This window comes from Electrophorus electricus, chromosome 13 (genome assembly GCF_013358815.1).
Source record: "Electrophorus electricus isolate fEleEle1 chromosome 13, fEleEle1.pri, whole genome shotgun sequence".
Taxonomy (NCBI): domain Eukaryota; kingdom Metazoa; phylum Chordata; class Actinopteri; order Gymnotiformes; family Gymnotidae; genus Electrophorus; species Electrophorus electricus.
Window position 1 is genome coordinate 19,411,078 of NC_049547.1, and position 23,963 is coordinate 19,435,040.

The 23,963-nt window shown below is 42.1% G+C and overlaps 1 protein-coding gene across 2 annotated transcripts; it reads left to right on the top strand.

The window, feature by feature from the left end:
* Positions 1–350: 350 nt before the first annotated feature.
* Positions 351–22,968, top strand: pla2g4f.1 (phospholipase A2, group IVF, tandem duplicate 1). Of its 2 annotated transcripts, none has more exons than XM_027024588.2 (20): positions 351–462; positions 5,184–5,253; positions 6,135–6,271; positions 6,448–6,576; positions 7,381–7,421; positions 9,142–9,184; positions 10,129–10,183; positions 10,311–10,450; positions 10,756–10,854; positions 11,906–11,940; positions 12,088–12,226; positions 13,842–13,978; positions 14,145–14,367; positions 16,386–16,497; positions 16,927–17,064; positions 17,235–17,342; positions 17,851–18,021; positions 19,666–19,835; positions 20,534–20,720; positions 22,263–22,968. In XM_027024588.2, exons 1-20 carry the CDS (start codon positions 457–459, stop codon positions 22,463–22,465), a joined length of 2,343 nt encoding a protein of 780 aa, XP_026880389.2. In that variant the 5' UTR covers positions 351–456; the 3' UTR covers positions 22,466–22,968. The 2 variants fall into 2 exon arrangements, with proteins under 2 accessions (XP_026880389.2, XP_035388777.1); XM_035532884.1 differs by having other exon boundaries at positions 17,854–18,021.
* Positions 22,969–23,963: the final 995 nt, after the last annotated feature.

The window sequence follows — 23,963 nt, forward strand, 5'->3', positions numbered from 1 at the left end:
GGAAAATTCTTTTCAGGATGAAACTACTAGACTATTAAAAAAAATGTTTTTCTCTCATGCCATTAGTCAGTGCACAAAAGTGTTTCGTTTTAGGTTTGCTGATGCCATCTGGGCTCGACTGTAATTCTGCATTCTTCTCGTCTTTTATTTTTTAAGTTTTGGTCTCATCGTTCTGTTCAGCCAGCTGCGTTACAGGCACGTCTGTGCTGACTCGGTTATAGCCGACAGTGGGTCAGCGGTTATCCCACACCACACCGACTCCTACTTGGTATAGACTGCAGGTCCTGTTATCACTTCCCAGCCACAGGATTGCTGCTGCCAGGAACGTACCGAGGACGAGATTAGCTCCGTGTCATACAGTCAGCGTCGCAGCTTTGCCGGTCGCGATTCGCAAAGTTCCCCGAACGCTTATTCTCGGCCAAGCACTTGTGATACCTGCGCCGCAGACATTTCATTATGAAGGTAACATTTATTTATTTTCCATTTAGGGACTGTTGACAACGCGTCTGACGGTATATCTACTCCCCAATGCTGCTAAGAGAGGCTAAAGGGTTGTAAACGTGCTTTCGTAGTCTAATCCGTAGCCGACCGCAGTTTGCGTAGCTAATTGTTACCGATTCGGTGTTAAGTGTTATTTCTGCGGTCTTAATACAAAAGCCTGATATGTGAGCAACTCCTGAAGCCACAGCTGAGCAAAGAAAAAGTGTTGAACACACGTGGAGGAGACGAGGGGAACGTCGGGGTTCCTGATTCCTCTCATTTTGTCAAGACTGGCACCAGGTGTAGAATTATTATTATTACTTTTTTAAATAAATGCATTAATAGGAAACTTAGGCTACTGACTTCTAAGAACGCACTGTAACTAAAGGCAAATAATTCAATAAGCCGAGCATTTTAGCTATACATAAATGCACAAAGTTCAAATCTGGTAAACAGTGTGGGCGAGGCCGGGTTTGGCGCGGGATAAAGAACTGCGGCGTTTCCGGTTCTGGCTGACGGCAGTGCACGCGCCGTGGACTCCCACGCTGTCATGCAGCCGAAGCTGCAGGTGCGTGTCGTTTTAGCCTGGCGAGACCCTCTGGCGCGGTGTCGGGAGAGAGATGCAAACCCTTCACTTGAGCAAAAGCTGGGAGGGTGTCCCCACGCCCCGTATTCACCTGTTGGCGTGTATCTGCAAATTGTTAAAGGTTGCACTCTGAATTTCTACAGCGAATAAAATATAATGGAGGTTATCACTAAAGTTCACGACGTACATTTAAAATGACAAGCGTTTGGCAAACTATTAATTTTATTATGTATAATAATAATGTTGAATAATTTAACAATGTGATTAGATTTACTTTATTGTCATTGTAGTGTGTGTATATATATATACAAGACACTGAGGCGCATATATACACTGCCTGGCCAAAAAAAAAGGTCACCACCTGGATTTAACTAAGCAAATAGGTAAGAGCCTCCCATTGGATAATTACTGCATGGGTGATTATGTTTCAGATGGCAACAAGTTATTGAACCCTAACTGATGTGGTGAGCAGCTTCTCATTTGTTAAACAACCATGTGGAAAGACACAGCCTTTGGTCGTGGAAAAGGTGTTAATCTGTTTCAGAAGGGTCAAATTATTGGCATGCATCAAGCAGAGAAAATGTCTAAAGAGATTGCGGAAACTATTAAAAACGAGTTAAGAACTGTCCAACATATTATTAAAAAGTGGAAGGACTGGGGAAATAACATCTTCGAGGAAGGAATGTGGCTGGAAAAAAATGATCATGATCAGCAATCACTTAAACGTGTGGTGAAATCAAATTGTAGAAAAACAGTAGAACTCAGGGATATGTTTAGTAAAAGTGAGAGCATTTCCACACACACACAGTGTGAAGGGAACTCAAGGGATTGGGACTAAACAGCTGTGTAGCCTTAAGAAAACCACTTGTCAGTGAGGCTAACTGGCAGAAACAGTTTCAGTTTGCTGGGGAGCATAAAGATTAGACTCTGGAGCAATGGCAGAAGGTCCTGTGGTCTGATGAGTCCAGATTTACCCTGTGTGAAGGGCACATCAGGGTAAGAAGAGAGGCGGCTGAAGCGATGCACCCATCATGCCGATGGCCTACCGTACAAGCCTGTAGGGGCAGTGCTATGATCTGAGGTTGCTGTAGTTGGTCAGGTCTAGGTTCAGCAACGTTATCTGCCCAAAGAATGAGGTCAGCGGACTACCTGAATATATTGAACGACCAGGTTATTCCATCAATGGATTTTTTCTTCCCTGATGGCACGGGCATATTCCAAGATGACAATGCCAGGATTCATCGGGCTCAAATTGTGAAAGAGTGGTTCAGGGAGCATGAGACATCATTTTCACACATGGATTGGCCACCACAGAATCCAGACCTGAACCCCATTGAGAATCTTTGGGATGTGCTGGAGAAGACTTTGTGCAGTGGTCCAAATCTCCCATCATCAATACAAGATCTTGGGGGGGAAAAATGAATGCAACTCTGGACAGAAATAAATGTAACATTGCAGAAGTTTGTGGAAACAATGCCACAGCGAATGTGTGCCGTAATCAAAGCTAAAGGCTGTCCAATGAAATATTAGTGAGATATTTTGGCCAGGCTGTGTGTGTGTGTGTGTGTGTGTGTGTGTGTGTGTGTGTGAGGATTTATTTATATATATATATATATATATCAGGCTCTCTTCATTCATACTCGGGTACTCTAACAGAGGTCTGGGAGCTTGATGGCCTTGCATAGAATATAGCTGTTCTCAGGACTGCACTCTTCAGGATGGAGATCGTAGATGTTGTTCTTGGGATCTGTTGGAGCCATTGCGGGGATCACAGTCCCTAGTGCACCAGTTATCACAGGAACCGCTGTTGCCTTCATTTTCCACATTTTTACCAGCTCTTCTCTCAGCCCTTGGTATTCTTCAAGCTTCTCATGTTCCTTGGTCCTCGCGTTCCACATATGTTCTTCCTGCTAGCATCTTGCATCCTGCTTTTATGTGCTGGATTGTCTCAGAGGCAACATTGCACAGCCTGCATCTGGGGTCCTGCCTGGTGTGGTAGAGCCCAGCCATTATTGTTCTTTTATTCAGAGTTTTTTCCTGTGCCACCATAAGTGCCTTTGTGCTTGTTTCATTCATGCCTTTTCCAGCCATTGGTAGGATTTCTGCATATCAGCTACTTCCATTATTTTCTGGTGGTACATACTGTGCAGGGGTTTATTTTTCCTTGATGGTTCCTGAGCCTCTTCATTCCCATCTTCATGACTCCCATTTGCCTGTGGGATTCCAAGGTACTTGTAGCTGCCTTCAACAGCTGCTGTCACCTTCTGGTAGTACAATTCCCTCAGTTTTGACTACCTTTCCTCTCCTGGTAACCATCCGACCACACTTGTCCAGTCCGAATGATATTCTGTTACTATATATCCTGGTGTTTAGTGAGTCAATGTCTCATTCACTTCTGGCATGCAGTTTGATGATGTTACTGAGGGGCTTCAGGCCTATGCAGAACAGCAGCAGAGAAAGGTCATCTCATTTGTAAATCCCATACTTGATTGTGACCCATGCTGTTGGTCTGAATTTGGCCTCTAGGGAATCATAGACATTCTTGTAGTCAATCCAAGTGGTGCACAGGTTGGTCTGTCTGGTTTTAGTCTTGAGGGACTGTTTTATACACCAGTAGATTTATCCATCAGGTCCTTGGCTCCACCGGTGTTAATGTATTGAGCCATGTGCCTACTCATTTTAGCTGCAGTGACACCTTACAGGAGCTTCCATGTTTTGCAGAGGCAGGTTATAGGCCAGTAGGTGGATGGAATGGACACTTTCTGGGGGTCCTTCAGGATCGGGACTGTCCGGCCTTCGGTTAACCATTCAGGGTGGGTTCCATTCATTAGCAGCTGGTTCATTTGTCCTGCCAGGTGCTCAAGGAATGCAGTTAGCTTCTTGAACCAGCAGGCGTGGATTATGCCAGGGCCTGGAGCTGTCCAGCTCTTCATCCTTGAGACCCTTTCAAGGACGTCTGTTAGCGTGTTGGGTACTGGATTCTGTTCAGGGAGGTTGCTGTGATCTGCTCTCAGGTTCATCAACCAGTGAGCATTGTTGTTTGTGTGATGCCTCCTTCTCCCAAATATTTTTTTTTTTCTAGCATTGTTCAGTTTCCAGCTTTGGTGGGTCTGTTCTAATGCTGGTACCCTGCCATCGAGAGTACGCTTTCGATGGCTTGTGGGAGAACATCCTGTATATTCTTTTGGGTTCTACTTCTGTTGTGCGCCTTTGGCTGCAAGAGCTCTTAATCTTGGCAGTTTTCTTGGCAGTCTCCAAGGCCTGAGGTATGGACAATTCTGCTATATTCATCTTGTAACCAAGCATCTCAAGTATATCAGCTGATTGTGATCTCAGTAGTGATCATTCATAGTGCCGCATTCACATCTTCCAGCAAGTCTTCAGGTATTTCACTTGACCTTGGTAGTATGCTAAGCCATGATGCACCAGTAGCTCTGGTACTGAGCTTGATGAATGGATATGATGATGATGATGATGATGATGATGATGATGATATCCCGCTTCTGATCTGTCATCCGGGCTCCCGCTCCAGACTGTAGCGTTCACTGCTGTAACCCATAAATTCATACTGGCCTCTTGTAATGAAGGCTGAAGGTAGACGCCCTACCCAGGACTCAAACCTGGGTCTGACAGGAAGTAAATGTGAGCTCTGATTACCGAATCAAAGAGGCAGCTGTCTGACATAGCAGCCAGAGCACCCATTTAACCTTCCTAAGTGACGGTCTCTGTCACACCTCCCCAGCAACCAAGGCCATAACCAGCCACGCTGACACCTTTTACATGTATGTTTAGTGCGACAGGTTTCATCTGGATCTACCACTCTAGACATGACTGACATATGAAATATGCAAGATTTGTGAGCTCACCAAAATATCAGGTTGTTTCACATTTTTTCATTTTGTTGTAATTATGATGAATTATGATGGTCTCCAAAAGTGTAAACAACCAAGCAAAGTGCAAATATTCAAAGCTGGTAGTACTCAAAAGTACTAAAGTGTGTTAAAGGGGCAATGTTTAATTTGTACACTTGGTACCGCTAGGTCTTTTACCCATATTATACCGGTCTTAAACCCAAGTATGTCTGACTGTGTATTACATGGTTTGCTTTTTCCGTAAGGAGCTGATGTCACACTGGAAGCTTTCTGTCAAAGTTCTGAAGGGGAAGTTCCACCATTCACATGACATCTGTATGTCTATCACACACACACACACACACACACAAACGCATACACAAAATAGGCATGTGTTTACTTAAAATCATATGGAATACAACAAATGTTTCTTTATACTGACTTGTTAAAGGTTCATCAAGACCTTCATGTTGCCTCATCCTAAGGCATAAGAAAGGTGCAGTGAGGAGGATTGTTACATTTAATTAAAGGTGCACTTAGAAAGACTGTTGCATTTTAAGGTGCACTGAGGACCTATACATTTGAAGTTGCAGTGAGAAGGACTGTTGCATTTAATTAAAGGTGCAGTTAGAAAGACTACTACATTTAAAGGTGCAGTGAGAAGGACTGTTACATTTAATTAAAGGTGCACTTAGAAAGACTGTTGCATTTTAAGGTGCACTGAGGATCTATACATTTGAAGTTGCAGTGGGAAGGACTGTTGCATTTAATTAAAGGTGCAGTTAGAAAGACTACTACATTTAAAGGTGCAGTGAGAAGGACTGTTACCTTTAATTAATTTTTCACAACAGATCAAAGATTCAAAGACACATTTAAATATAAAAACACAGTAAAATACACTTCATAAGAAGAGAATATGGTTGCATAACTCAAACAGGACAGCAAAATTTTACTGCAGATAGGGTGCACATAGAACTACTGTAATGACATTAGTGCAGTAAATAAAACATGGCAGTATATAATATTCTTAGTAATGACAGGTAACACCAAAGCTTGTGATTCAGTAATTCACCTGTATCAGAATGGTAAAACTATGATTCAGTGACTCACCTGTAGTGATTTAATGGCAAAACTTGGTTTAATATTACATTTGTTCCTCAAAGTTCCTCTGTTTCTCCTTCTCCCCATTTCTCATCCTCTCTTGTTCTTTTACACAGTGTCAGAGTCTGACCTCTACGTCACCTTGCACCTGCCTACGGCCTCTGCGTGTACCCTGCGCACCACCTGTATTCCCAACAGCAGCACACCTGAGTGGAATGAGACCTTCCACTTCCGTGTGCACAGTCAGGTCAAGGTGAGCAAGCACCATGGCAACTTGGTCTGACCCCCTCTCTGTTTAAATATACTCATTTCTAAATGTTGTGAATATAGTAACATGTCCAGCAACTTTTATCAAACATACATTGACAACAATTTTTTTTTTAAAGCGTATCTGTCAGTCAAACTGTAGACTATTGCCCTGTCCTCTAGAACATTCTGGAAATTAATGTATATGACAAAGACCTGATACAAGATGACCTCTGCACCACTATCCTGTTTGACATTGCCAGTCTCAAACCAGGACAGAAGGAGACCAAAGTCTTCTTCACCAACGAGAAAGTGAGTAGCTCCAAAGTTTTTTGGGTCTAGGAAAGCGAGAACCACAAAGGACCACAGATTTTTCTAGCAGGCAAAATGTTTATGTTGGACAGAGGAAGACAGTGGACTTATCACTCAGTGGAAAATGGTGAAATTACATCCTGCCCTTCATAAGAAGGTCTCCCACAGAGGTTCATGCAGTTTGGTTAGTGTTCAGTGTTTAGGTAAAATCGCTTAAAATTCACTTTGCATTATTAAATCTGTAGAATCATTGCATCACATATTAAAATCATTTTTCATATTATTTTGAGGAAAGTACAAAACCAAACTCCCAAATAAACAAATAAAGCTAACATTGACTTTGCAGTAGTGGGCCTGTGCATTAATGGGCCTGGGTGCCTGTGAGGGGCCTGGCTTTGCACTTAGGGGCTCACAGGTGTAGAGTGTTCAGCAGTACACATTGCATTCAGTAATAATTGCATTGTGTTCAGTAATGGTTACTGTTCTATAATATTTATGTTCAGTAATTCTTTCAAATATGTGTATTACATATAAAGGGCATATATACCATCCGGTCTAGATCTTCTTCTAGTGTTCAGTAATACTATGTTCAGTAATCAGTAATATTTACTGCTCTCAGTAACACATACTGTGTTCAGTAATAATTATATAGTGTTCTGTATTCCTTAGTGTGTTTATACACTTAATATGCAGTAATGCTGTGTTCAGTAGCACTTACTTTGTTCAGTAATACAAACAGATACACACACACACACACACACACACACGTATATGATTTTAATGGGCTGTGCTGGTTCTTTACAGACAAAGGATGAGCTATGGGTGGAATTTGAGATCACAGAGAGGTAAGTGACAGGTTCTTGTATCAAAAATATGTTGCACATTATTCAATCTAGTGAAGTTTAAAACTAAGTTTCTTAAACATTCTAATGTTAATTCACTGAATTTTCAAAATGTCAATTTGTGCTCAGCTGAGCTGGTCAATGTCAAACTGCAGTTTTGGAGGTCATGTTTTTACGGAATTAAGTGTCACTGTTTGTTTAGGTTTATTGGCTCTTTTTGAAATTGAGATGTGGCGTAACTGAATTTTGAGAAAAGCACATGCCAGAAACTCCACCCTTCCTCCACAGTTCCTCCTCCCTGTTTACACTCCCAAAATTCCCCTCATTTTTCTTCTGTCTAGAATCTCTCAGAATCAGGAGTGATTATGACTTTATTTCACCAAGTGTGTTAGACATACAAGTAATTTGGTGTGTAACAACCAGACAGACCAGACAAGTGTACAGACATATTTACACGTATTCAAGAGAACTAAGACATTAGACTAAGGTGGAAATATAAAAAAATAAGTACACAATAAGCAAAGCGGTGAATATGTGAAAGTGTGTTTATGAGCAGAATCTGAGGAACCATTGTCTGTTATTGACAGTATAAATAATAACTCTCCCCATCCTCCTCTATGTCTCCATTGTGTGGTAGTAGAGCTTTGCTTCTCCTATGTATACAGGCTCCCAGAACTCCAAACCAAAGTTCACCGAGGTTCTCCCCACTCCTAGTCACAAAGTCGCCTCTGTTACACCCTGAGCTGAGGACGTGGTGTGTGCTTGCGAAACGCTGCCCCTGTTAGCATTAGCTCTGGAAGATGTTCACTCAAAGGGACATTTTGCATCCCATTGTTCTAGGCTCTACATAATGTGGTCCATGATACATCACAGATATGTGCTAACTCGTACTGTGTTCAAGGCTGCCAGGGTGGTGCCTGTCCTAAAGAAGGCCTCTGTTGATAGCTCTGACACTTGCAACTACAGACCAGTGTCACTCCTCTTGAACATTCTTGAACATTCTATAATCATTTGTCTATAATCATTTCTAGCTCCAAGATCCCATTCAGTCTGGCTTCAAACTCCCAATCTTCACCATGAACTCAGATTCTTTTCCTTCCCTGAATAGCCTTGGTGTAACTTCGGATGACCAGTTATCATTCTCGCTTCAATCCTGACCCATTCATGCAGGTTGCGACAATTTCTCTCTTGGGAGGCCAGTCCCTTCCTACACAACAGCCCCGACTCATACTTCGAGTACTTCGAACTTCCGTTACGGCCGGGTTTGAAACACCATCCTTGAAGTCTCATGGAAGATAAACATCAGGACATTTCTCTGTTCTTCCACTGGCTGTCTGAACAAGAGTCCCTTTGGTGTCTTCAAACGCAGACTGAAGACTCCTCTATTTTTAAATGACCTCTAATCCTTCCCTTATTGTAATATCTTAGTCTTCTAACTTCCTGAATTGCACTACTATGTTTCTTCTTCCCAGGTATTGACGCTTATTGTTATTTGATATTGCACTTTTGTTAATTTTGCAGTTCTTTCTTGGTAACAGCTTTGAATCCTGTATCTAACAGTATCTTACTTCAGTGCTATCTTGTAAGCTAAACTATTGTACTGGCTAGGATATGTTCTATGAATAGATAACTGAGTACATTTTTGAGTTCCAGTGCTAAAAGCTAAATGCTGTAAATGTACTCAGCAGATTTATTTATTTTTTTGTCTTTGTTTGTGTTACAGTTCTGAACCACCTGGACAGTACCACTCCAATGGTGTTTTAGTGGTAAAGGCTTGTTTATCATTGACCATAATATTAACTTAAACTTTAACTAAAGAATTAACATTTCCCTTTAAACAGTGGAAATTCCCGTTAATGAGGTTTGAAGGGAATTTCAGATGGTTTATTTTCATACTCTCACGAGCGAAGAACATGCAGAACCAAATGAGGGAAAAGCGAAGGCGAGTCCCCAACGGAAGCGTTTGATGGAATGAACAAAGATGGAAACTGAACAAAAGTGCACGAACGGGAAGAAATGAAGCCAGTGTAAAACACAACGACCGACAAACGGTCACGAAAACAGAAAGGGCTTAAATAAAGCACAACATAAAGGCACAACACACCGATGATGTGAACAACGTGGCAAGCCGCACACCACCTGAGCTGGGCGTGGCAACAGTCCACCACAGACAAGCACGAGTAACGAAATGTAAACAAACAGCCACGTGGACGTCAGCTCTGGTCAGGGAGGACACACATGCCATCAGAATTAGAATGAGTTTTCTTGTGTCTGGTGTGTGACACTTGCGAGGAATTTGTCTTTGGTAAAGGCAAAGGTTTTAATGGAAATATTGAATGTGTGCATATAAAAATGTGCATTCAAAAGTAGTTTATACAGATGGCCCTGCACATTCGTTGGGGTTAGGGTCACAGGACTCCCACAAAAGTATCTCTAGGTTTAAATCTAGACCTAGCATCTATCGCTCTAGTACCACAAATATCTCTAGGTCCCCCACACCTTAATACTAATGACAATATCTAGTCACGGAGTGAGACAGTTTTTTTTTTAGTGCACTGAAATATTTTATGGAACTTTTTATAATACATTTGTATAAAAAATAAAATAGATTAATAATACATCTATTCTATGAATTTATGACTCATCCTTTTTAGCCTTCTTGACATGTTCTATGTGAATTTAACTGCTGACTGTTTTCCGTTTCCTGTAGACAGCCCCGTTATCTACTCTGGAGGTGAAATTAGACGCACTACTGCCCTCTGCAGGTGAGAAGAGAAAACTCCACCTGTGCGTTCAGCAGCTCTGGCCCGTCAAATGACGGTTTGAAAACATTGATGCACAAACGAAGAAGAGCGCTAATCTACTGCATGTGTGTCTGGGTGTGTGTTTCAGATGAGCTGGTGTTAAAATTAAAAGGGGCGTATAAAGAAGAGCAGGTGATTTCTAAAAGTTCCAGCATCTTGCAGACTCTTCGCTATTACATCAACAGAGACCTGGCAACCGAGATCGGACTTCTGTCATCCTGCTCACATGTTTGTATCACAAAAACTTTCCATAAGAGATGATACGTTTATTCTTCTCCACGTAGTCATGACTTTGAGCAAGCTTCTGGAGTTGTTGTTGGACTCATAGATTTTATGATATGGTTTTACATTAAAACGGATGCATTTCTGTACGCTAGAGCCAGTGTAGCACTTAGATGGTACAGGTGTTGCTGTAACATACTTTGGGGTTCTGGATTCGTGCAGCAGTTGCACAGAAGGAGCTACAAACCAGCCCGTTGTCTTTGCTGTGTAAATGTTGCTTGTCTGTTCTTTGTTTTGTTTCTGTTGATAAGGATAAGGAGGAACACGAGGAAGCTCCCAGTCAGAGGTTGGCCCCCGTAACCCCGTTTTCGTCCAGTCATGAGCTCACCGTCTCTCTTCCTGTGGACAAAGTAAGAGGACAGGTGTTTTTGTTGCTTGAACGCTCATATTTATGTGTGATTAAAAATGGGATAAACGTCAGCTTCACACAATCGCACAAATGGCGCGAATGTCACACTTCACAGCCCCCTGCAAGCATGTCTGCTAACATTAAGAGCACAGCGTCCTGTTTCCCGGCCGAAGTGCTAATTCTGTGTCGCTTTCCAACCTCGGGAGCGCGCAGAGTACCCTGAGTGAAAACCTTTATGCAAGAGCGCCGTTGGAGTTTAAAGTAACACAGACATGCACCTTAGATTTGATGTAGAATTGCGTGATTAAACTGTTTAATGTTCTACCCAACAGAATACAGTAGACATGCACCTTAGATTTGCTGTAGAATTGCGTGATTAAACTGTTTAATGTTCTACCCAACAGAACACAGTAGACATGCACCTTAGATTTGATGTAGAATTGCGTGATTAAACTGTTTAATGTTCTACCCAACAGAACACAGTAGACATGCACCTTAGATTTGATGTAGAATTGCGTGATTAAACTGTTTAATGTTCTACCCAACAGAATACAGTAGACATGCACCTTAGATTTGATGTAGAATTGCGTGATTAAACTGTTTAATGTTCTACCCAACAGAACACAGTAGACATGCACCTTAGATTTGATGTAGAATTGCGTGATTAAACTGTTTAATGTTCTACCCAACAGAACACAGTAGACATGCACCTTAGATTTGATGTAGAATTGCGTGATTAAACTGTTTAATGTTCTACCCAACAGAACACAGTAGACATGCACCTTAGATTTGCTGTAGAATTGCGTGATTAAACTGTTTAATGTTCTACCCAACAGAACACAGTAGACATGCACCTTAGATTTGCTGTAGAATTGCGTGATTAAACTGTTTAATGTTCTACCCAACAGAATACAGTAGACATGCACCTTAGATTTGCTGTAGAATTGCGTGATTAAACTGTTTAATGTTCTACCCAACAGAATACAGTAGACATGCACCTTAGATTTGATGTAGAATTGCGTGATTAAACTGTTTAATGTTCTACCCAACAGAACACAGTAGATTTGCATTTGAAGACGGTGGACAGGTATCACACTTAATTTGTTTGTCTGGCAACAGTTTAAACTTGATTGGCTGGCTCCTTCATTCATTTATGCAGATTATCATTATATTAAGTACAATATTTGATCCCTTTGATAGTTTCACAGTGATTTTGGCGTGTGCGTGTGCGTAGCTCCGAAGAGGAGCTGCAGGTGCGTCTGGATTTTGATATTCCGGCAGCAGAAAAGGCCTTTCTGGTCAAGAGGAAAGAAGTGTCATCTCGGGCATTGCAGCGGGTCCTGAAACTCAACGCTCCACCTCATCCCAGCAGGGTAGTACACGAACCACCCTCACACAACCAACTACAGCAACAACACATCAGTAACACCAGAGTTAGCATGGGTCACTACAGGTAGTGAATCTAACACACTTTCAGTGGAGAGGTGACGTGGAAAGTTGTAGCATCACTTTTTAAAACAATAAATAAGTATTTAAGTAGGTATGTAATAAGTATTTAAACTATTTTGTCAACTGACTAGCAAAGAGCATTGATAAATGCTATGCTTGATTTTCTTAATGTGCACAATATGTATTTTAAACCATGTAGTTGTTAGAGCTGCTTCTTGGTTGTTGTTCCAAAACTGATAAATGACTCCAGATTGGTAATGAATTCCTGGTCAGCATGGAGGTTTGCTAACTGTACCTGGACGTGCTACAGTTCATCAGCTGTCTGGAGTGTTAGATTTACAACTCCAGTAGCTGCACGCATCAGATTTAAAACCTTGATGCTCGCCTACAAAGCCAAAACTCGAACAGCCCCTCCAATCATGATGTCAGTGGTCACTGATCCATACCTGGAGTACTTCGAACCTCAAGTACGGCTCAGCTTGAAAAAACCATGCTTCAAGCCTCATGGAAGACAAGAGACTGTTCTCTGTTGTCATGGCTCCTAGATGTTAGAACGAACCTCTGCTTTCTGTACGGACAGCAGAGTCCCTTGCAGTCTTCAGACGCAGACTGAAGACCCAACTATTTGGGGAATATTTAAATGACCACTGACCCTGCTCCCATGTTGACTAGCTGAAACTCTAGTAATTATTGTTTATTGCACTGATTGTTGTCTGAGATGGAACTTATGCATTTTGCACTTATAGGCACCCGCATTAATCCCAGTATTTCAGCAACATTCTAGTTCATTGGTATCTTGGACTCTAATCTACTGTACTGGTTAAGATGTAGTCTATGAGTAAATGACAAAGCACTTTTGTAAGTCACCTGGTGTGTCATATCTACAATGCCTGTAGGGATGGAGTCTGGTGTGTGTTAGAATTTCCTACAAGGAGAATTCTTTCTGTACAAATCTGTCCTTTGAACACATTGTATTCTGACATGAAAAGCTTTTCAAACAAACCTGTTAAAACCAGTTTTCTAGTTTTGCTGTTGTCTGTTTAGGGAAAGATTACAGTGGAACATAAAAAAGGAACCTCTTGTGCAGATAGAATACTTATCATAGCTGCATAAGAGTTATTTTTTTGTGTTCCACTGTAATCTTCCATTACATGGTCTTCTATTGCTGTTGTTCTTATACAGTATATCAATACTGCTTAGTCTCCAAGCATGCTGTTTGTTTTCTCTTTAGAATACACTCCTCTCTAAATAGTTCCGCTTTTTATTGATTTTTCTTTTTACATAACCCCTCATGAATCCCTCAACATCTCTGGCTTTGTGTTACCTATTCTGAGACGCGTGCCCCAAGGCCCCGAGGGAGAATAACCAGATGAACGGAGGCTACGAATTTTTCCTGACATTGTGTTAGGTCTACAATGCCTTTACAGCTCACGTATTTTCACCTGAAGCTTCAGCTTCTGTAATGCATGCCTGTGTCTGTGTGTATGTGCATACTTTTGAATGCGTGCGTGCGCGCGCTCACTCTGTGCTGTGTGTCAGGTGCCAACAGTAGCAGTGGTGTGCTCAGGGGGAAGCACACGGGCCATGACGTGCATGTATGGCTCTCTCAGAGGACTGCAGAGACTCGACCTGCTGGACACCGTTAGCTACATCACCGCTGTGTCTGGCTCCACCTGGTGGGTGCACAGGGAATTACAGGCAAAGATATTTTGCCCTGTTTGTGGTTCTGTATTAATACACTCAGTGAAACAGCACTGTTTAAATACACACGTGCTTCTTCGTGTAACTCTTTTTTTCTTATGTTACATACCTTCTTCGCTGACGACTCAAAACCTTCCGCAGGACCACGGCTTCTCTCTACAGGGACCCCTGCTGGTCCAGAACAGAGATGGACAAGGCTATGGCGTCTGTACAGAATGAGCTGTTGAAGAGTGCTGCCAGACTCTTCTTTCCTCAACAGCTGCGTTATTACCACTCAGAGCTGGAGCAGAGAGAAAGCGAGGGCCACGACGTCTCTCTCATAGACCTGTGGGGGCTCGCCATCGAACAGCTCATCTACGGCAAGGTCTGCTGATGTACAACGTACACACACTTTAAGACCCACGAAACAATAACAAGAGAAGGGGAATAATAACGTTAAAAATAAGGGACAGAGACAGAGAGAAAGTGAAGAGTTTCGAAGCATTGAGACACATTACCCAACTGCTTTATTGACTGTAAATGCTACAATCTTGTTTTACAGTATAAAGGGTTTAATTTTTTCTAGGAGCAAATGACGCTTATTTATATAATGTATATTTAAAGGTGACGTCGTACTCCCTTTTACGCAAGTTAACATGGTTCCGTGGCGTCAAATGTCTGTGGCATGCCAATGACCTTTTTAAAATTGCTTTATTTATACATATAGTAAATTCCAAATATACAATGTGATGCAATGTTTGCTTTCTCTTTTCTTAAAATAAAGAAAAGTAGGGGGTGAAAATACATAAACAATAAATATTTTTTTTAAAAGGCAGGCGAGTTAAATTTAACATACCTTTCATATATCATTGCTTTTCTAAAACTCATAACCTCAAAAGTCTCAATATACCAATTATACCAATATTATACTTTGTATTTTTGCAAATAATGTAAATGCAAACAATCACATAGATACATAAATAAATCAGGTGGAAAATATTACTTTTAAGGTATTCTAGTTTTATTTTTGGTAAGAGAGATCTAAAAAGGCCCCCAAATTGTCTTGTATACTTCAGTCTTCCTCCTAACATTACGTAGGATTTTCTCAGGAGTGCTGTAAGATACAAGCTAATTTAGCCAGTGCATAATTTAAGGTGTGTATTCAGATTTCCAATTCACTAATATACATTCCCTGACAGCTGTACCAACTAGCAATATAAAGTTTTTAAACTGGGAAACACTTAACAAGCTCATGTCACCTAACTACCAAATGCTGGTGACTGGATTCATTTTGTATTGATTACTTCAGATGTATATATTCTGTGTGGTGTTGGGTATATTCGATGTAGAAGGGTAAACTGGACTTGCCTGGGTTTTGTATAAATCAGCACTGTCTTGCATTCTTTCCAATTTACATCCTTCTCCCAGAGAGCTGTGGTATCATAAATGGAGGAATTTTCCATAACTGTGTCTTAAATTGAAGAGATCACAAATATAGGGGAGGACATTATCTGGAGTATAGACTCAGATTGGCCCTTTTGGGGGCATCTGGAAACTAGAAACTAATTTTTTTTTCTTTTTCACACAGTGCGGTAGTTGTAAATATTGAAAAACATTTAGGTTAGGTATGTGAAGGGTTTCTGGAATCTGCTTAAAAAGTAAATGATTTGTTTACATAAACATCACCTATGGTCTTTATCCCTTTCTCCACCCAAGAGGTTGAAATACTATTTCTAATACCAACAGGCACAACAGGAATCTATGAAAGAGCAGTTGTCTTAAAAAGGGTAGCTTTCTGGCCAAGTAGATAAATTTGTTCCCAGGCATAGAATGTGTTAAGTATATGAGGGTTTTTAGTTATTTTAACTAATGTGGCTATTGATCAGAGGAAAGGTATAACCTTTCCAGTGCTTCATCTCATATTGCTTGGAATTCTGTGGCTAAATAATAGGAGCACCTTTTGGATTTGGTGCTTGTAGCTTAGCAAGTTTAATTGTAGGTTTACTAATTTTAGCAATCTTATTTCTTGGGTTTAGTCATTTTAGCAAGCTCAATTCTTGGTTTTAGTAATCTAATCAATCTTAATTCTTGGCTTTTTCACACCCCATAAGAAAAAACAAAATGCATTGGAAAAGATAAATGCATTTGGGGAGAACACTCATCTTTACTACATTCATTTGTGCTATTAATGATAATGGCAAACCTTTCCAGTTCTGAAAATCTATTTTAACCTTATCCAATAAATGTTGATAGTTATGCTGGAACAAGGATTTGCTTTAGAGGCCTATGTCAATGTAACTAAGTAACTAATCCCAGTGTTACCTAAACTGGACTCCCATCAAGAAAACCTGAAGATGTGTTTTTTGGTTTTGTAAACCCCCCCCCCCCCCCCCCCCCCCCCAGAAATACACAGGTACACTGACGGACCAGCAGAGGGCAGTCTCTGAGGGCCAGAATCCTCTCCCAATTTACACAGCGGTCAACATAAAGAACACTGATGACATCATGGTGGCTGGTAAAGACTGAAAATAACACCTGGAATTTGTATATCAACATTCACAGACTTTGTGGAGTCTGATGTGGTGTATTAGGATTCCTGTGAGCCTATCTAGGGCAGATACTGGAGTATTTATGTAGAGTATATGCTGGAGTACTTGCGTAATATCTTATTGTGCTGTTAAATGGTTTGTTTTTGTAATTGGAGTATGTATGCTTCTTTTTCCAATTAAACACTTTATATGTTCAGTCTGGCCAGTATTTATTAAACAGCCACTCTTTTAGCTAGAAGAACTGTTACATAATCTCACTGTTTACTTCACAATGTGTACAACTGTGATAAATAAAAATGCATCACTCAAAACAGAATCGGTGTTTGGAGAAATTTCACATTAAGGTGTTTATATATTTCTTTTGTGTTTTACTTCCTTTCCTCAACTTGTTACAGAGTGGTGTGAGTTTACCCCATTTGAAGTGGGATTCCCCAAATATGGAATTTTTGTCCCTGCTGAGAACTTTGGAAGCGAGTACTTCCTGGGTCACCTGATCAAGAAACTACCAGAGACACGCATCTCCTTCCTCTTGGGTCTGTGTGTGTGTGTGTGTGTGTAGGTGTGCTTGAGTGTGTGGGCATGCAGGTGTGTATGTGCAAGTGAGAGGCATGGCACTAGCAATACATTTTTAAAGCCCTCATTACACACATTATAACTCATTAGCCACATTACAATCCCAATATTAAACAATGTGTGTATACAGGCATCTGGAGCAGTGTTTTTTCTGCCAACCTGACTGAGCTTTGGAGTTCCGTCACTGGAATACTGCCGTCCTGGAAGCCCTGGCTAGGGCAGCAAGTTGTCAACACTGGTAGGCACAACCGGGCAACCCAGAGTATACTTGGGAACACCTAGGTACACCTAAGCACACCTGGGCAAGCCTAGGTACACCTGGGCACACGGGTACACCTAAGCACACCTGGGCAAGCCTGGGTACACCTGGGCACACGAGTCCACCTAGGTACACCTAAGCACACCTGGGCAAGCCTAGGCACACCTGGGCACACGAGTCCACCTAGGTACACCTAAGCAAACCTGGGCAAGCCTGGGTACACCTGGGCAAGCCTAGGCACACCTGGCACACGAGTCCACCTAGGTACACCTAAGCAAACCTGGGCAAGCCTGGGTACACCTGGGCAAGCCTAGGTACACCTGGCACACGAGTCCACCTAGGTACACCTAAGCAAACCTGGGCAACCCTGGGTGCACCTAGGCACATCCAGCCAACCCTGTAGGTCTCTTTGGCCTTACATCCTTTATGGCCTTTTCGGGCTGGACGAAAGTTGTTCATCCCCTCCCCCAATTCCTCCGCTGTGCAGCAGAGCCGGACCATGCTTCAACTCTAGACACGCGACGGGTCAGCCCAGATGTGACGGTACTGAGCAGCTTCTTGACCGGGCGTCCCGTCATCAGCAAGGTGTTTAACTTCCTGAGAGGATTCTTCCTACACAACAACTACAGCCAGCACGCTACCTTCACTACCTGGAATGGTCAGAAGTCCAGATTTATTTGCTGAACTTTATATATTCTCCATTTGCTGTTGTTGTTTTTGGTGTTGTGGTTATTTGTGTAATCTGTTTTAACTTGGCAGCTCATCTATATGCTGTCATCTCTCTCTCGGTTCTGTTTGTATAAAATTGTTGTGGAACTCTGAAATGTTTCTAATATGAGAGTACAGAGAGGTCAGCCAGGAACATGGAAGTTATGAAACTTTCTGTTAGCATCTTGGCACCATGTAAGGATAGCTTGTTTTATTTTGTGAATGTTTTAGATGAGATTTAGAGATTTATCAGACTTAAATCAGTATCAAAGGTCACACCAAGGCCTAAACCATCAACTGTAGCTTTAGTTTTCACAATACAACCCTTTAAGGTCTCGAAGTCCAGGGATAAAATCTTATTCTTGGCCGATTTAGAGGCCACCATCAAAACTTCTATTATCAGAATTTAGAAGAAAATGTTTATGGACATCCAGGCTTATGTCCTTAACACAGTCTTCGTGTGTGTGTGTGTGTGTGTGTGTGTGTGTGTGTGTGTGTGTGTGTGTGTTACATATCCAAAGGTCTGTATGTAAAGGGAGATTTGGGGGGCTGAAACATAACCTTGTGGAACACCACACCGCACTTTATCCATACCTTTAACATCCCCATTTACACACACAAATCGGTAGTGGTCTATAAAGTGAGATGTAGAGAATGCAAGAACTAGCCTGTTTAGGTCTCTGTCTTTAAGCTTATCCATTAAATTATCATTGTTGATGGTGTCAAATGCTACACTCAAATCCAATCCAAAACAGACAGTCTAAACCAGTTAAACCAGACTGAAATATTCAATCTACAGTCTAAACCAATTGAACCAGACTGAAATATTCAATCTACAATCTAAACCAGTTAAACCAGACTGAAATAATCAATCTACAGTCTAAACCAATTGAACCAGAATGAAATAATCAATCTACAGTCTAAACCAATTGAACCAGACTGAAATATTCAAGGCTTGTTATTTCTATTTTTGAAAAGACTAGAGCTGCTGGTTGACCATTTACTCCAAAACCGTTAAACTGTTGGGAACAGAATTATTTTTCAGGATATCAGATGACATAAGGAACAATCTTTTTTGGAAGGGTTTCTTTGTTTTTTGCTGAAGTGAAATGTGTGTTTATGAGAAGTTCCCCACAGAGGAAATGTCTTCTATTATGATTGGCTTCCCAGAAGTGCTAGTGATGAACACATGTATCTTAACAGTGTTAGCATAATGAGATCTCGCATCCCACTATGATACATTGCATAGTCTGGAGTCGTCCATCACGCTGCAACGGTTTACAGTAGCGGTGTGGGGAACCTCTGCGCTATACTGTTTAACACTCTGACAAGTATGGCATCAGCACTTCAGAATTGCTCATTACACAAATTATTACTCATTAGCCTTATTACAATCACATTAAACTGTGTGTGTGTGTGTGTGTGTGTGTGTGTGTGTGTGAGAGGGGGGGGGGGTGGGTAGTGTGTGACACATTTTGTCTGATCATCTTTGCCATGGATGGGTGGGTGCGTGTGAGAGATGTAGTGAGGGTGATTAGTGTGTGAGGCACACCGAGCAACTGTTTTTGTTTCAGTGCTTCTACAATGATTGCAGATAAACATCCGGACTCATTTCCGAACAAGCTCACTCCTGTGGACTCCACATTATGCTTAGTGGATTCCGGGTTTGCCATTAACTCCAGCTTCCCGCCTATCCTCCGTGCGCACAGGCGTGCTGACATCATTCTGTCGTTCAACTACTCTTGGCAGCATGACCATTTTAAGGTAAACAGGATCTGCAGAGACATTTAAGGAACATCCAGTCGTATTTTACACATTTTGCTCCGCAAGTTGCACACAGACACAGGTCAGCACTCTGGGAACATTTTCACACGCTTTGACTAAATGTTACTGAAGATAATGCTTGCTGTGGCACACATGTAGATACCAGGAAGCATCCATCTGAGAAACCTGTGTGCTCTCAATCACTGGTCACACATCACTGCATAATTAGTGACTCACTGTAACATTTTCTTAATATTTCATTTATCCAAGTTGCAATTAAGTTTTGTCTTTTTGGTCTACTTAGCTTTAATGAGATACCTAATCTAATTAGAAAGAGAATCAGAGACCTTGCAAGAATTAGGTCCATCAACTTTTTTAATTAGGCCCATCACCTTTTTAATTAGGCCCATCACCTTTTCTAATGAGGTCCATCAACTTTTTTAATTAGGCACATCACCTTTTTAATTAGGCCCATCAAATTTGATTTTTGTGCATTTGTTTGTGCCAGTTGTATATACACCCAAGAGTAACCTTACCTGGAACACCTGTGTGCACCTGCCCATTCATGTAATAATCAAATCCGCCAATCATGTGGCAGCAATGCAATACATAGAATCATGCAGATTCAGTTTAAGAGCTTCAGTTAATGTTCACCTCAAACTGAGAGGCTTTTTAATGAACCCTTTTGTGTGTGGCAGGTCCTCAGACAGACTCAGCAGTACTGCAGTGACCACAGTGTTCCATTCCCAAGGATAAACTTTGACGGGGTAGCATCTGAACCTCAGAGAGAGGTTTATGTGTTTGAGGACCAGGAGAATCTCCACGCACCAATAGTGATCCACTTTCCACTGGTCAACGTCTCCTTCAGACAGTACAAAGCCCCAGGTAAACACTTCTTTCTCTTTTAGTTGAGAACTGTTGTTTAAGTATTTAAACAGGGAGATTTGGGCATATTCACCAGACATGTCCTCTTCACAGTAAATGTGTACTATTTTTAAAAACCGTGGCGTATCTGATTGGGGCAATGCTAGCCTTGATTCCATCCATCTGAGGTTTTGAAGAGTTGTCTGGAGCCACTACAGTTTTACTGTGTAAATGTGTAGACAGAAATCTGGCTGGCTGTGGTAACATTACCTGAAAAGGTTTAATAGCGATAAAATGCTTCTGTAAGGGTTGGCGCCAGGCCAAGGCCCCTTCCGGCCACCAGAGGGAGGCCTCAAGTCAACCACGCTACTAATCAGGCTTAACACCCAACAGCTGGGCTCGAGCTTATATAAGACCAGTGACCCAGTCATTCAGTGCTGGGTCTTTGCTAAAGTTCTGAGCCAAGTGCCTAGCCGGTAATTTAAGGTACTGAGGTCTGTGAGCTCTCGTTCCACACCTCATGTCTGTGCTGCGAGGGTGTCTGTGTTTTCACACGTCCCCTCTTGAGTCTGTCTCTCTCCGGAGGCTTCCCTGAGCCATTCAAGCTCCTCCCCATTTTCTGGTTTTGTTTGGGAAGTTTTAGTCTGGTGCATCGGAGTTGCCACTTCTTCCCCTGGCGTCCTTTGTTCTCCCTTTTTTCCCACGCTCGGCGTGGTGTTTAGTTTTTCCTTTTGTTTTACCTGACTCAATCTCTAACTGTTCGGCACACGGGCCCACCATTGTTAGAGCGTGGTTGCTCGCCCAGTAGGCTGTTGGTATCATCACTCAGCTGACCTGGGTTTGAGACTAGCTTCTGCCTATTTAGTACTGAAGGGTAATGGAAAATGTCTGACTCCAAGAGGCAAAGCTGGGTACATTGTGGCAGAGCAGATATTAGAAAACCACATGAGTTGCATTTGGTAACTCACTGAAATCAATGTGATTATTGAAGGTAAACTGTGAAATCAACGTGAGTATTGATGGTCTGAACATATGCCTGAGAAATGTCTTTGCCTGAAGATCCAGAAAGGAGTGTCATTACAAGATGGCTAAATTGGTCACACAAGTAATTGGCTTGTCAAACTCGTACAACAGAATGGTGTCTGCTCAGAACCTAGTGCTGATGGTGGACCCATGTGTACGGTGTCTGCTCAGAACCTAGTGCTGATGGTGGACCCATGTGTACGGTGTCTGCTCAGAACCTAGTGGACCCATGTGTACGGTGTCTGCTCAGAACCTAGTGGACCCATGTGTACGGTGTCTGCTCAGAACCTAGTGGACCCATGTGTACGGTGTCTGCTCAGAACCTAGTGCTGATGTCTGCTCAGAACCTAGTGCTGTTCAGAACCTAGTGCAGACGGTGGACCCATGTGTACGGTGTCTGCTCAGAACCTAGTGCAGACAGACGGTGGACCCATGTGTACGGTGTCTGCTCAGAACCTAGTGCAGACGGTGGACCCATGTGTACGGTGTCTGCTCAGAACCTAGTGCAGACGGTGAACCTAGTGCCTTGGTACATTACAGGACTGAGGAGACGGGGAGAGAAGGAGTTGAAGGAAGGAGACGTGGACGTGAGCACAAGAGCTTCTCCGTACGTCACCAAGCACCTCACCTACACTCCCGAAGACTTCCGCAGACTAGCAAACCTCACCACCTACAACATCCTCAACAACAAAACCGCCATCATACAGGCACTTCAGCGAGCACTGCACAGAGGAGAGGAATGAAAATTACTAATGCTTCAGATATCTGACTAACTGCAAGTGGCGGGAGGCAAGCTACATTTCAAGAAAAAGCCACACCACTTATTGTTTTTTAAATCAAATTACAGTTCAGTTGCAACTGTGAGCAAGAGGAGGATCTGTCCTCAGCCTGCTGCTGCTGTGACCACTGTCCTGTCCTTTCTCTGCTGTGGGGAATTAAATTACATATATTTGCACTGTTTGTCTTCATTTTAAATGTACTGAATATCAAAAGTCAAATTAAATGTATTTATACAGCTTTTTTTTAAAATAACAGATGTGGTCACAAAGCAGCTTTGTAAATGTCCATATCCAAGCCCTCCGTGAGCAAGCCGCAGGTGACGGCGGCGAGGAATAACTCCCTATAGGATGAGGAAGAAGCCTTGAGAGGAACCGAGACTCAGAGTGGGGCAACTCTTCTGGCTGACAACGGTCACCGCAATAGTAACAGTTTTGAGAGATAAATAATAAAATGAGAAATTAAGCAATTAATATCTAGTCCAGTTTTCTAGAAGTCCTAGTCTGGTCCCGATGGTGTGCGTGTCCAAAACCCATGCCGCACGGGAACGTCCAATCGAGGAGCAAGAGAAGTAGTTGGCTGGGGTGGAGGTGTGGTGGGCTACAACAGGGGACATCGGGGGTGGTGGGAGTAGCCACAGATGGGACTGGATGAGGGTCAGTAACATCGTGACATCTGGGGTAGGTGTACCTCGGCAGAAAGGGAGAATAGATGCACGATCTGATTACACAAAGCTGATTCTCTGCTTAGCTTCTTGGAAGTGCATGCGTTTCAGCCTGTATACGGTTGCAACAGATTAAGCAACTATGCTTTATATAGTTCTGTTCACTTCAGAGTAATGAGTATTGACACATGCTGTAGGGAGCAGTGGAGGAAAAAGTAAGGATGTAATGCAACGAAAGTAAAAAGTCTCCAAAATGAGTAGACTTTTAAAAAGCAGTCCTATCAGATGCAAAAGTAAGACGGGAATCATCCGCTCCCCATCCTTAATCTATCAGCAGGCGGTCTTACAACTGACCCTAAACCAATAAATATACATTTACCTGTTTTAGGTGGGGAATGGAAATTAAGACACTGATTGGTTTGTCCTAAAGAAAAATGGAGACAAAGTGCGCAACTGCATTAAATAGAGGAAACGAAACTGCAAAGTCTCTCAAAGGTGCTTTATCTCTCGTGTTGCTGGTTATATATATATATTTACTCTGCGCAATGTGCTCCTACTTTCCAGCGCTCAAAATGAATGTGACGCAGGAAAACGGCTCCAGGCAACTCAAGCTATTGCACATATTATGTTCTTTATCAGGTCTTACCATAGTATCATAGGATGGCAATAACACAACTGTTAGTGTTACATTAGGAGCTTAGCAGATTTTAGTCAGGCAGTAAAACCACTTATTTTTGTGAATGCCTCTGTGATTTTTGCATGTAATCTTTAGAAGCAGGCATTTTACGGGAATAGTAATA